Consider the following 14,072-nt stretch of genomic DNA (forward strand, 5'->3'; position numbering starts at 1 on the left):
AATTGATATAAGATTTAAAGGGAGGAGCACAATTTTGGTTATAGAATTCTGTGGGTTGCTTGGCCTGGGAGGTACTGGGCTTAAACGTGGGCTTATGCCCCTGTCAAATTTCTGTTATTTGTAAGTAAACTAACAACTCCAAATTTCTTTCTATGTGTGTATTAGTGGGAGATACTTTATTAAAGTTGAAACAATAAAACGAACCGTACATCTTAACACTTTTTATGTTCTAGAACCTTACTGTTCTCATCTTATTGTTCCTATTCAGGCCCCACATGTCAGAGGTGGTGGTTATTTTTACCTCTGCTTGTTGATCTTTTAATGATCACCAGGCATAGGTTGATATTTTTAGCAAGCTGAGTAAGCGATAGTGGCTAGACGAGCAAATCTTGGATGGCTATCTTGGTACAATCAGGAACTAAAAATCAAAGGAGAGTGTCATCTGACGATAGACACACCTTGCAAAGAATAACCACAGATGATGGCTATCCAAAGGAAGACAGATGTTTCTATAGTATTTTCACCACTTTTGACGAAGGAGTCATAATAATGTTAACATTTAATTTTTTATTTTTGGAGACAGACAAAACCACTAGTGACATTTTTAGAGAATGAAGTAGAAACTGACAAACCAACGAACAGATCGATCAAATCTGTGTCCTTCAAATGCTGTGACATATAATATTAAAATGTTGATAACCTGATTAAATTTGACAACCAGATCAGAATTTGAGCATTTCATTCTGTGTTTAAACTTTTCAAGTTGGACAACACAGAAACAATGAGACACTCTGAATCTACAACAGTCCTTTTCAACTGTTTGATCTTGGCTAGCATTAGGCTTTAGTGAATTTTTGTTTTTACGTATCAATGATCACAAAGTGTGGCTGTGTTTGTTCTCAACTGTTTAAGGGATCATTTGAGTCGGTTGCAGGGGGGGGAAGAACTTTATCCATCAAGATGAAAGTTGTAGGAGACCTTTAGGTCTTAGCAACAGGTTGACATTGTTTGCAGATCTTAAGTTCCTGAGTTCAGTGAAGCAAAAGATCAATCCCGATACCTTTACAGATGAAAAAAAAAAGATGGAAAATGTCAATGAACTCACTGAGTGAAAAGGTCTGCAAACAATGCCGAAATGTCATCAGTGGAACACGCAATGGCCATGAAGCTAATCTCTAGTGAAGGACTGAACAGGGACTTGACTTATATCAATCTATAGAAAGAGGCCATGTGACTAAGGGCAAAGATGGAATGCCCCAGGTTTCTTATTGGACGGATATCAGCCAATCTGAATACTCTTCAGGCAAATGCTTTGATGAAGCCACAAATGAGCCCATAAAGGTGTGAATCTTTTCATAGTTGTTCATTGATTAGAAAAGAAAATAAATGTGAAGTTTTCTTGTCTTGATCGCAACGAGATCTGTTTGGAGACATAACACCTCTCAGATACATGGGGTAGAGGGAGAGTGTGAAACGGAACCCACATCAGTCAACACACACAGTTTTATCCTAGCTCAACATGTTGGCACATTCACAATTTCCTTGATGATATCGAGCAGCATTGCTCATCTCTTGACTGACTTGACCCTACTCTTTAAGTGATAGCCATCTGCTCTACAACAGGGCTGCTTGAGGGCGCTACAACTACACATTTTCTTACAAGAATGGCCTGGTTCACAGTGGAGTGAAATATGCTTCACTTCAGGAATTCTGATGCCTTCAGTAAATAATTCCAGAGGCAATAGAAGAACAAACAGTAACCCAATTCCCTCTTTGTATGATAATATAAAGGCTTAATCACTGTGGGGCCTCACATTCCGACTCCCCAAAGTTTTTTGCCACAAAAAAATCTGCCTCCAGAAATCTAAAACTACTATAAACAAACTCCGGCCACCTGACAGAAATAAACACTTGATCTAAGTGGTACCAAGAAAAACGAAATCAGGCTTAGATTACAGTTCTTCAGAATTCTGGCCAAGGGTAATGTGGATGTGTTGTTTATCCTTGAATGGCCCAAAGACCAGAAGGTCAATCTACGACTGAAGAAGTCAGCCACAATGCTGGGGTTATAGCAAACAATGAAGTCTATATGCCAACCGATTAACCTAAATCAAATGGGATGAGTACGTGATTGATTTAGGTTCATTTATGTTCATTTATTCATGTCCAAAGATTTACCTGAAATAAATTACACTGTGATAAATGCAATTTGTAATTCCAACAAAATCAAAAAAATTTAATTTAAATAGAGAAAATTAGATCAAAATGAGAAATCAGAGCTTTCGTTTCCTACAACAAGCAGTCATATTTGATAGAGACAGTAGTCAAGAGGCCTATCTCAACAGATGGACATTGGACTGACAGACACTTAACAGATAGACACACTGGTGAGTTGGACACTGGAAAGGGACAGTACAGAGGAGGTGACCATATTGGAAAGATGGCTAGAACGGGCAAGTGACTACAATAGACAGGTGAAAACAGTATGGTATGGTAGAAACCATTTCTGCTGAAGAACACCGAGATAAGGTGGTGGCCATTACAGAAAGCAGGGGTTGAAATTAACCGTAGTCCGTCAACGCGAGGCCAGTAGAAAATTTGGTCTATTAAAACCGGTGGTCCGCTGAGCCAGTACAAAATATATTTGACAAATGTAATGAAGTATCGACCTGAAAAAAAGATCTGTGTACATGTACATACATTTACTACCCAAATTATTAGCGCGGTGGACCCGATTCTATATATTTTGCATGCTGCGTGTACCTAGCTACGTGACACAAGAATGATCCCAATTGTAATTTTGTCACGCATGCGCACAACACGCTGTGCTAACCTATGGCATTTTTGAAACGAGTGGATCTGGCTTAGACTTCGGTTTCGCTGGTTCCAGTCAGAGCTTGAACATGTGCTTTCGAGCACTGTTTCAAAATGGCCGGAACCAGTGAAACCAAAGTCTAATCTAAATCTACTCGTTTCAAAAATGTTCATGACTTCGGTTTCACTGGTCCCAGCCATTTTGAAACAGCGTTCGAAACCATGGTCCAGACCTGACAGGAACCAGCGAAACAGAAGTCTAAGCCTAATCCACTTGTTTTTTAAACACCCCTAGTCTTGACTGCAAGAAGTTATCTCTTTTTTAAACATGTAGGCCCCCTTACAAGGATTGCTCAATGCGCCTGTGTGTGCAAATTTAGTGGCTGATCGAAAGTCATCGTATGTCAAATTGGATTTGATCCTCTTGCAACCGTATCAGCACCCTGAAAGGACACATAAGAAGTCACAGAAAAGAAGGAAGACAGCGATTTTTTAATTTTGACCTCTGCCTACATGTATCACAACAAATGTTGACATTTGCAGCCACAGTTGACAGAATTTTTTCCGGTTCTGGTATGGACCCCCAAACTTTCAGCACGACCAGTGGAAATTTTGAAGTACTGGTCCTGCCAGCTACCAGGAAAAAAAGGTTAATTTTGATCCCTGACAAAGGTTACCAAATTGGTCTGGGTACATTTAACAATCATGACATTTGACTGGCCTATTTGTGAAGTTGTTATGATACTTAATTCATCATCTCAGGGAAAGCTCAATCAACATCCAATGGGAAACACCGAAAAGTTTCACTCTTACCCTAGCGCTGTCTAGCGTATCCCTGGGCCTTCTTCGAGATTCTCGTGGCCCATCACTGGGTCTGTCCTGGGGTCTGTCCTGGGGTCTATCCTGAGATCTGTCATACTGTCTATCACGGGATCTCCCACGATGTCTGTCAGGGGACTTGTCGTGTCTGTTGGGAGGATAAAGACACAGGGTGTTAGTCATTCATGTTAAAAGATGGAGAAGGTGAGCGATGCTCACTTGGTGAGTGGAAGTTTAATTATAGATACATTTCACACTGAGCATGAGAGAAAAATCAAGGCCCAACTACAAGGAAAATTGGAAAACCAAATTCCATTTACAAGTGCTTGCATGTCCCAGGGAAAACACGAATATAACAAGGAACTAATAAACATTAAAAGTTTGGAAACAGGAAATTTGATGCAGATTGTTTTAAATGTTTCTAGGGAGGCTTTATGCATAGCTGATAGATTGGCAATTATGGTGTCGGCTGCAGCAAACTTCTGTTAAGCTGCTGAAAAAAATGACTGATGGAAAGAACCTACTAATGTCACAGCTACAACAATATCGGCAAATCCTGAACTGCCGTGAGAACAACTGGTTGATTTTGAACTTCCAAAATATCTGGAATTCTACCAGATGGCTGAAATATTGAAAACAGCCAAATGCTGACCCCTGAATATTCCAAACATTTCACAGGAGGATCTCTGCCTAACCTTTGTGTGCCCTGTGAAATGGTTTACATTGATTTACATCTGAGAACTAGATGACTTTTTATTTTGGCATTCTGAAGAGGTTGAAGTGTTATTGGCCTCTCAGGAAGGACAATAAAGCAGTCACTGAAGACAACAGATAACAGGGTCATTATTGCATGTCCCTGAATCACTTTCCAGAAAACATTCTGGAATCTTAATGTGTGATTTTATGGAGGGTGATTACATTGATGGTGTTTCATAGTTGAGATGACAAACATGAGATCGCAGTGACAGATATCAGACTTTAAGTTCAATGGTGGACAGTGAGGGAAACTTGAAATGTAACCTTGTACGGGTCTCTTGATTTTTAGTTTTACATAGAGGATGTTGATCAGGATGCTTGGATGATTTGATGGCATAGCAATGGTCTTACTTCCCTATCTTTCCAGGTGAACCGAGGTGAAAAATAAAGGTAAAAAAAAACTCATTACCTTGAGTTTCAAAAACATTCTGGGAAATTGATTTGTTTTCTGTTTTGTTTAAAGTGTTTTTGTTGCTTGTTTATTTGTCAATTTCCCAGAATGTTTTTGAAACTCAAGGTAATGAGTTTTTTCTGTTTTGTTTAAAGTATTTTTGTTGCTTGTTTATTTGTCAAACAGTTGTCAGTGAACAATGTTGAACAAACCAAAGTCCCAGCTTCTGGTTTTCTCCAACACGAAGCCAAAATGTTTTCGTAATGCAAAATGTGGAATAGAATTGAACAAACGCCTTGGAAATCTTTCATCTTCATTCCAAGAAGCACATACATGTATTCCTATTCTGTACCAAAACTCAATCCAGAATTTCTCTGATTTTTCTTTCTTTGGGTCAAAGTTAGTACTTCAAAAGTCAACCAATGGACTGACGTCATGCAACTACTAAGTCCTCCATAATTACAAAAAGACTCTGAATGACTTTGACCCTATGATAACCTACTGCATCAACCCATTGTACCCCATTACTGACTAACAAACTATAAACATCACTTCCACTTCAATTCTTCAAAGGTCCTTCAACTACCAAATACCCCCCTTTTCTTGTTTCAACAAATGGGGACATTCCTCAAAGACCTCAGATTTGTGTTCAGAGAAAGTGTCCTTGTTTGAACTCCAAAGACTTCAACTCTCCCTAAAGGAGACATCTCTACTCATCGAGCCAGTTATTTGGGTCAGAGAAACTCCTTAAGGGCAAATGTTTGATATGGAGGTGAAGAGATGTGTTTATTCTGAACAAGTTGAAGTCAGGTACCAGGTGAAAACCTCTAAAGGAAATTTTTGTTGAATATAGGACAGCCAACTGATTTGATTTTAAATATACCCTTCCTGGTGACACTACATCTCGTCTCTAGCCAATCACTTTTAAAATCTTTTTTAAAGTAATATTTTGATATAAAGCACCACGTGTACATCTTTGATGGTTAAGGCAGATTATCAAGCCCAAATCAGTCTACTGTTGCTGAATTTTAAACGAAAACAGGAGGAAACAAAAGAGCTGTGCAGAAACTTTGGACGGAGAAAGAAAAACAATTTCATTTGTATTTTAAAAGTCAACATCTAAAATAGATATGCAGCTAATCTTTCCATCTGTTTCAAACTGAATGTTAATCTTTAGCCTAGCAATGGCACATTCCAATGGTCACAGGACACTGAGGAAAGTCATGATTGTTGTAATAAACCAATTCATTAAGGTGGTGTTAAATTCTGTCCCAGCCAGATCAAGATTTGCCACATCAACCAACGTATTCACCTAGCTCTTATAAAAATAAACACTCTCCTACCAATGTGCCCCTGCTTTGAACAATACGCTAAGGTCTGTCAAACATGCACTTTTGGTCAAGTTCAATTCCCTACAGCCATAATGTACCCTCATCACTATCTGGCATACAAATTATCAGCAAACACACACACTAGGTCAGAGGGTAACAGTGACAGGTGCACCTCTTATGGAACAGCTGTATCGCCTAGCCAACAATCAGGAAAGAAAAAAAAATTCACATTTTCCCCTATGCTGCTAAAGAATGGAAGGGTTTGTTGTTCTGCCAACAACTTGATAGATCTTTAATCTGGGCACGCTAGGAGCCAGATGGCAAGAAGGACCACAGTAGACTTAATGGGATGAAAAATGGATAAGTTTCCATGGTAACAGAATCACAGTTGTGGATACAATTCTTTGTATGCAGGAAATACTCTGTTTGAACAGAACTTCAGTTCCTTTTTAAGAACTCCATATGTTTAAAGAATCATTGGATTATTGGAATTCTTTTGTCATCAACAGGTCAAAACTATATTCTCTTAATAAGATTTCCTGGTATAAGCTCTGCATGATGATTGAAATGAACTTGAGAACTAATCTAGGAGTAATTTAACAGACATTTTGGGCTTATAACTTCAAAATGTTAGGAAATTATTCTAGCCAGGGAACATATCCAATGGGAAGCAGGCATCTGATCTTGCCTTTGTACGAGTCGTGTGATTAGGAAATTCTCAAAGTCACAGAGTCTCAAAATAAATATTCTAAAGCTGTACAATACATGCATGTACATAGGGAAAATGGGAAAATTACTTCATTTGTAGAATGTTTGGGTGGGAGAAAATATTCTTTACCTAATTTGTTCATGCTGGTTCAAAAGAACTAAAAGCTGCACAACTCTTCAGATGGCAAAATGTTAGGTGTTGAACCAGAAGAGGGCGCTATTCAAAATTTCTGGGAAAATTGTTGTTTCTTGTGAACTAGGTTAAAGACACAGTTGGCTTGATCTCAATAGTTTGGATGAGCAGGAAATATCACATTACATTCTTGACTGACATTTCTAAGTTGGTCATAACAACCACCACCCTGACTGAATGTCACAAATTCCTTTGAGCTTTCCAAGCCCCTACATCAAAGCAAATGATGCCATTAAGCAATCAGTTACAATGCTATCGAATAATTTGAAATTTATCCATAAGAATAAAATGAATCAAGGTGTTATGAAACAGTTTGGTTATAATACTTCTTTCAAACAGGAGTAATGCCATGACAAGTTGTCATTTTTTGGTAAGGTATTTTTATTGCTAGCTTAGTGGACAAAGTAGACAATACCTCAAAGAATTTGGACTAGATACATTTTACAGACTTGAAGCCACCATGAGATAGGGCATGGTCTAGAAACATGTGAGGTCTGACACTTACACTTGTGGTGATGATCTCCTACTTTGCTGGTCTTGGGTAAGACCCTCGGATCCAGAGCTATCGATCCTCGGTAGCGTGGTTGCTGCCATCCTGGGCCTGCCATGATCTCTCTCCCGTTCTCTGTCTCGATCTCGGTCCCTGTCTCTCTCCCTGTCTCTCTCTCTGGATTTGGCAGGGGGTGGATCAATGGCCTTGATCTCTGGCTTAGGCTCATTAGGAGCCAGTGGAGTGGACTCATTCTCTTCCTCGACTTCCTTGAAGATCTTCTCTGCGCTCCCTCGCCTGACAGCTCCAACAAGTTGTCGGAAGAGGGATGGGCGCTATGTCACAGACAGATCAGTAAAGTTTGAGGTTAATTCAGGTTCAAACTAAAAACAAAACAGAGATCATCCTGTTAAACTGAAAAAAGATAAATCAGACTAGTTTTCTACAGATGCGCTGATTCTTTTCATACAAAACACAGTACCTAAAGAGGACACTGATTTTGGTTTGTACAACCAGTGAAAGAAATTGAGTAAGGCTGTAAATTGGATGGCGATGTTGGGGTTGAAGTGGCGAGAAGGAAAAGGGAGTTCAGAGAAATGTCTTTCACTTTGAATGATCATGAGCTACAATCTTTCCATTTCAAACCTCCTTTCTCTAGTGTTTTTTTTATCCAAGCTGTTGGTGAATCAATTATCCATAGAGACAAAAACAGAGAAGACTTTAGTGTTAACAGACAGGATGAGCTGTTTCGTGCCAGGTATTTTTTTGGTTTCTCTTTTGGCTTTTTGGGGGAGTGCAAATACACTCTGTACAAACCAATGCACGGTTAAATATACTTTGACAGCATAAAATAAATGCTTTCACCTTTTTTTTTTTGTTAAATTCAATTTTTTTTAGGTTTATTATTTCTTATTTTAATAGTCATCCTACCAACAGCAGAAATTTAAAAATCTCCAAGATTTAAATGAACTCTTAAAATATCTGTAATTCCTAAATTGGGCAGTGCTGTCAATTTTCAAAAGACAATAATCTTGAGACCAAAACAAACCTTTTTATAAATACAGTTCTTCTCACTTCTTTGAGATTAATGCAAAGCACATTCTTCTTGAATGATAGTGATCATAAAATCTACAAAACTGACTGTAAAAAAGAGTTTCTAAAAACTAGAATAGTAACAGAAAACAAGAAAAGTGATATCACACAAAGTGAATTCAATGACATTGTGAACTGCAAGAAAAGAAGACTAAACACAAACAAAGTGAGGACACAGGGGCAGAGAGAAATGGGAACAAGAGACAAATAAATGCAACATTAAGCAGAGGAAAGGACACATAACAGAGCTGAAACAGTCTGCTGGAGAATGTTGTTATACCGGCAGCTTCCTTCCTTCAATTGAGGATGTGGGCGAAATGATTCAAACACGGTCAAGGATGTGTAGCACGGCTTATTGCAAGGGGGAAAAAGTGCAATTCAGAAAAAGTTGACACTGTGTCTTAAGTTAGTTAGGTGTGGCTTTGACTTGGAGATATGTTTGCTGTTTGATGCAAACCTTGTGGTGGTACTAATGGCAAAGTAATTGTAGGATAAGTGAGACCATGGAGCACCATGGTGAAACACATGAATATATAAATCAATTGTCATGCCTTGTCATTTTACTCATTTGTTAAAACAAATTAACACAGACTATATACGGCAAGAAAACACCTTCCAAGACAAATGCAGTTTTCATGTACAGAATTGATGGCAAGTTCTCAACTTTCCCTGTATTATCCCCGGAAATTTGGTTGTTTGCACCGACCAAACACTTCCGAGTTCTGACACCATGGTGTCAATTGAGGCGGAATTTGAACAAAATGCATTGCACGAAAATGCTTCAAGGTCGGCCGATCAAAAACATCCTTGTTTTTAAGTATCCCCAACCTACGCAGTGTAAACATCTGCTTGTTGATATACATGCCAGGGGTAAAGTGATGTGGTATTCTTAGTACCCTCTGCAACAGTGGCGTAGCTAGGATTTTACTGGGGGGGGCCAAAAGGGGGGCACCAGCATCTTATGGGGCACCAGCTTTCAATGGTGTGGTTATTTGGGGGGGCAAGCTTTTCTTAGCCTTGTTCAATATCCATTCATCCGTTTTTTTGGGGGGGGACCGGGAATTTGAGGGGGGTGGGCACGTGCCCCCCAGCTACACCACTGCTCTGCAAGAAATATAATGTTTATGTCAAGTTGAATCATCTGTATTTCTGCGGTCGAGAGTTTAAACCCAAACTGTACTGTTTGAACTTAATCCATTCTCAATATATTCAAACTGTCTTCAGTTATGTTCTTTGTTGCATTGCATGTAATTTGTTAACTGACAAACACATATGAAAATGAAATAGAGTACTTTTCAATAAAAGAAAAAAAAAGGGAAAATCAAGTGTTATTGTCAATGAAATCTCTTGGAGTGTTAATTGTTGGAAGGAAAACAGAAGTGTTGGAAGGAAAACAGAAGTGTTGGAAGGAAAACAGAAGTGTTGGCATTCCAGTAATGCAGAATGTGGGAATTCATGCAGAAAACATGCAAAGCTCGAAAGTGAAGAAAAAAAAGCAGTTAACTGGGAGCTTTCAAGTCTACTTTAACTCGGTGTATTTGTTAATAGGATCAACTATCTCTATAAACATGAATTATTGACAGTGAGAATTGAACGAGAGAAGTTTAAACAAGAACTTTGTTGTGCACAAAAAGGGTGAAATATAGCAGAGTTCAGACACAAAAAAGAAATAGAAATGCGAGGAATCTGTATGAGGAAAAAACAATTCTAAAATGTTCAAATTGAACCAAATTTCAACTATGTCAAAACTGTATGAAATATAAACAAAAACATAAAGTTTATATGTGCTTCTACAACTATAAAGTGAACTATCCTTATCAAGAGAAAAATGCTAAAATTGTGTGAATTTGAAGAGATTCAAACGGTGAAGAAGTAATCTCCTAGAGGAGGTGGCAGATAATCTGATTACCTTCTGAGCAGCCTGGATAAACTGCATGATGAGTGTAGGGGGGAAAAAAAGAGGGAAAATAATGGGAAATGGATGAATGTGGTTCAGGGACACATGCATTAGTTATGACATTGTCATGAATATTCATGCTGATCTTGCTGATCTGCAGTGAAAGGGTTGATGAGGTTAGGGGTGCAAAGGAGGGACCAAACACTCCTCCAAGTGAACCTTATTAATGTTTTGTCTTCACCAAGTACCTATCATGAGACTTTGAATAGTCTTGGTTGCATGATGTTCTCAACTGTGCATTAGACAGGCGCCCTCTATGCAAAGGACAATACAGCCCTCTTGAGAGGTAGCAGGGTTGGTGAACCGAATAAGAACAAATACGCACTGAGTGCACCTGTATGTACATTGACTGGGGCAGCCAGTAATCCACAATGCTTTGCAATGTCTGTACTTCCTTCACAAAAGTTTGTGCAAGGGGTTAACCCATCAAGCAACCCTGCTAGGACGTGGGGACAATTGAGGGTCACATGATCTGTGAAAATAGAACACGAGAGGGTCTGTTTCAAGTTTCAAAGCATGAGTTATTTTCTCAGTGAAATACACTTAAAAGTTCAAGCGGTGATATTCACTGTTAACAATATTGTTGAGACCACTCAATGAAATTCAAAATAGAAAGAGTATTTTGCGTTAAATTAGCATGAGTGAAAATTAAAGAAGTCCCATTTGAGTAGAAATTAAAAGAAAAACTGAATTCAAGAGACAGAAGAATAATCATTACAAATTAGATTATGATTAATCAGGATCAAGCCACTGCGATACATTTTCAAGTTTATGGTAAAGTTCAAGAAAATCTAAGTTACATCTAAAATAAACAAAAGAAAAATACTACCAAACTTTCCCAGATAAATACTGGGTGATTAAAAGGTGTTAATCACTCGGCACATCATAGCACACAAAAAGTTGCTTCTAGAGGGGTAAATCACCCACTGTTTAGGCCAAATTGTATTGCTTGTTATCCTTGAAATCATGCTTCAACTTTGAAAGGAAAAATGAACTGGAGGGGAGAAAGAAAATCTGTAGACGCTTCATTAAAACCAGACTTCCCACGACGAGTAACTTACCGGTAGTTGGACATCACGATTAATAGAGATAAAAGGATGAGTGATTCAGAATCAAAATGCTTTCATGATGATATTGCCCACTTATTGTTATGCAGTGGAAGGAATTTAACTCATGTTTTCGAATTCTAATGGGTTGATAGAGGCTGATTATCCAATAAAATATCCAAAAAAGATACAATCCACCAAACACCTGGGGGGAGGGTGCAGGTGGCCCAGTGATTAAGGTTTACGACTCCTGATCAGAAGGTCAGGGATTCGAATCCAGCTGCTGGACATAAGGTGTGGCCTTGGGGCATGTCACTTCACCCCTACTTGCCTCTCTCCACCAAGAAATATTCGGGAAGCAATCTACGATAGACTGGTAATTTTGTGGGGGGGGGCAGTAGGCATATTCTCTCTCATTTCATGCCTAAACCTGAGATAAACATCGGCTTGATAAGCCCAATTGGCTTGGAACAGATTTGCTTTTTTGCAACCAACCACCAATAGAAGAAAAAAGGTCACAGCATCAAAGTAAAGGTGCAGAAAGCAGAAACCCAGAATGAAAGAAATTGGAAACACAAGGTCGGCCACTCTGTGCTAAGAGATCTAACCTCCATGATTCTACAGTCATCAATATCTACAGCATCCCAATTAATAAGGTATTCCCATCACCATGGAACCATCACCACCACCACAACTACCTCTTCAAGAAACAGACAAGGTGATGGGCATTGTCCAACACTAAGTACATTATCATCCCGCACCAAATTCAATATACATGACTTTGAAATCACTTTCATCTCTACAGATGGCACCATTAGGTTGCTTTTCTATATTGCAGAGTACTTGTAGCTCAAACTGGTAACCGCTGCAGCTGGGCAGATAGTTAAACTACTACCTAAGTGACAATCCCATCTCCTCAGTCCAGTACACACAACTCAAGGGGTTGCATGTGAACCCGCCACCATCTGATGTTAAGTAATTGATACTATCAACCGGCACTATAAAAAACAAAGATCAGCCACCAATAAGAAAGCAAGCACCGAGGTTGGTTTTAGGGTGACTGGAAAATGTTGATGCCTCCCTCCACCGCATGCTGACTCAAGGATGCCGGTGAAAATCACTGTTGCCATGACAACATCCAGATATGCTGATATCAGTCACAGAATTTTATTCACAATCTCTGATCCAAACCCGAAATAATAAGCAATTATATAATATTCACCTTAATGACAAGTTTTTAAAATGCACATAAATTGAATGAAAGTCAGTTCAATCTCTGTGGCACCACTGACGTGTTGGTAGGCCAGGCAAGCCGACTAAAGCTGTCACCGGAGCTTCATGGTTATCTGTGTAATCTGGCCAGCTCTTAATCTTCGTAAAATATCAATTCAAACTTGAGAAACAAAACTCTGCCTGAAGTGGTCACTTCTTCCCAAAGCGGTCACTTACAAAACTCCGATTTTCAATTACGATCTTTAATTACGATTATCATTCAAGAATATGATTTCCTTGCCGAAGATTTCACCATCTAAATTTTAAAAATCAGTGAAAATCTAGTAAAAGATATTAATTTCTTCATGGTATTGAATATTGAAAAAGTTTGTCAAGGAGAGCCGTCACTGCAATGCCATTTGCTAAAGATAGTATTTCAATAAGATAAAGGAGTAACAAAATTGACATGATGCCTATGTACAGTACCCATGACAATGATGTTGAATAACATACAAAATGCAATATTTCCAGAGAATACATAATCCATATTTTGAAGTGAATTGAAAGCAACTAAACATACATTTTATTCTGTGTTTCACCTCTAAATCTAATTTCTTCTGTATTCATTTATATTCTAAATAACACAGGACAAACAAATCAATAAACAAAAAGGTAAACAAACATGAAAGAAATTATAACACCAAGTCACGTGCATAAACAAAAAAGTAATGGTAAATCTGATACTGCATAACTTGATAAAAACATTTTGCTTTGGAAGACTTTATGATTTTGTTGCTTTATTTAATGCTCCGCAAAGAAAGCATTAAATAGATTTTAAAAGCCTAAGAACTAGCAAACTTAAATATATAGAGCCTGATCTGAAAAACCTGATTTTTATCACTTAACTGTGCGATGAAATTTCCTAGTTTTATCAAGAGAAATGAAAATTAAGATGAGCCTGACGTAGTTTTCTCCATTCATTTGGTACCTACATGTACTTATTGTTGACTTCATTTCCAGAAAATGCTACAAAATACCCCTAAGCACAATACTCTTATGAGTGCCACACCTTTTTATCTGTAACATAGTACTAAATGGTACTTTCAAATAGTACTATTTCAGGTTTCACTGAGCACAAATTACTAAAGTACTAAACACTTGAAAATAATACACCAAACATGTAATCAATACAAATAATATCACAGTACACAAATAATAGAAAATATGACAGAAATTGAAAGACGGTTACATAAAAACCATAAG

General features: G+C 38.2%; 1 protein-coding gene across 21 annotated transcripts in view; it reads right to left on the minus strand.

Annotated features, from left to right (window-relative positions):
* Positions 1 to 14,072, minus strand: part of LOC110976375 (voltage-dependent calcium channel type A subunit alpha-1-like) — a 160,910-nt gene that overhangs the window by 14,385 nt on the left and 132,453 nt on the right. For 20 of the 21 annotated variants that reach the window (XM_087143281.1, XM_087143283.1, XM_087143282.1 and 17 more), the window contains 3 exons: positions 10,504 to 10,524; positions 7,518 to 7,837; positions 3,628 to 3,781 (listed from right to left, as the gene is read on the minus strand). In XM_087143281.1, the coding sequence (XP_086999407.1) occupies positions 3,628 to 3,781; positions 7,518 to 7,837; positions 10,504 to 10,524 (495 nt within the window). The remainder of the gene's footprint in view (positions 1 to 3,627; positions 3,782 to 7,517; positions 7,838 to 10,503; positions 10,525 to 14,072) is intronic. The other variant, XM_087143286.1, reaches the window with a different exon arrangement.

The sequence above is a fragment of the Acanthaster planci genome, linkage group LG11 (genome assembly GCF_054643075.1).
Source record: "Acanthaster planci isolate LZ-2023a linkage group LG11, COTS_SCS, whole genome shotgun sequence".
In the NCBI taxonomy this organism is placed as follows: Eukaryota; Metazoa; Echinodermata; class Asteroidea; order Valvatida; family Acanthasteridae; genus Acanthaster; species Acanthaster planci.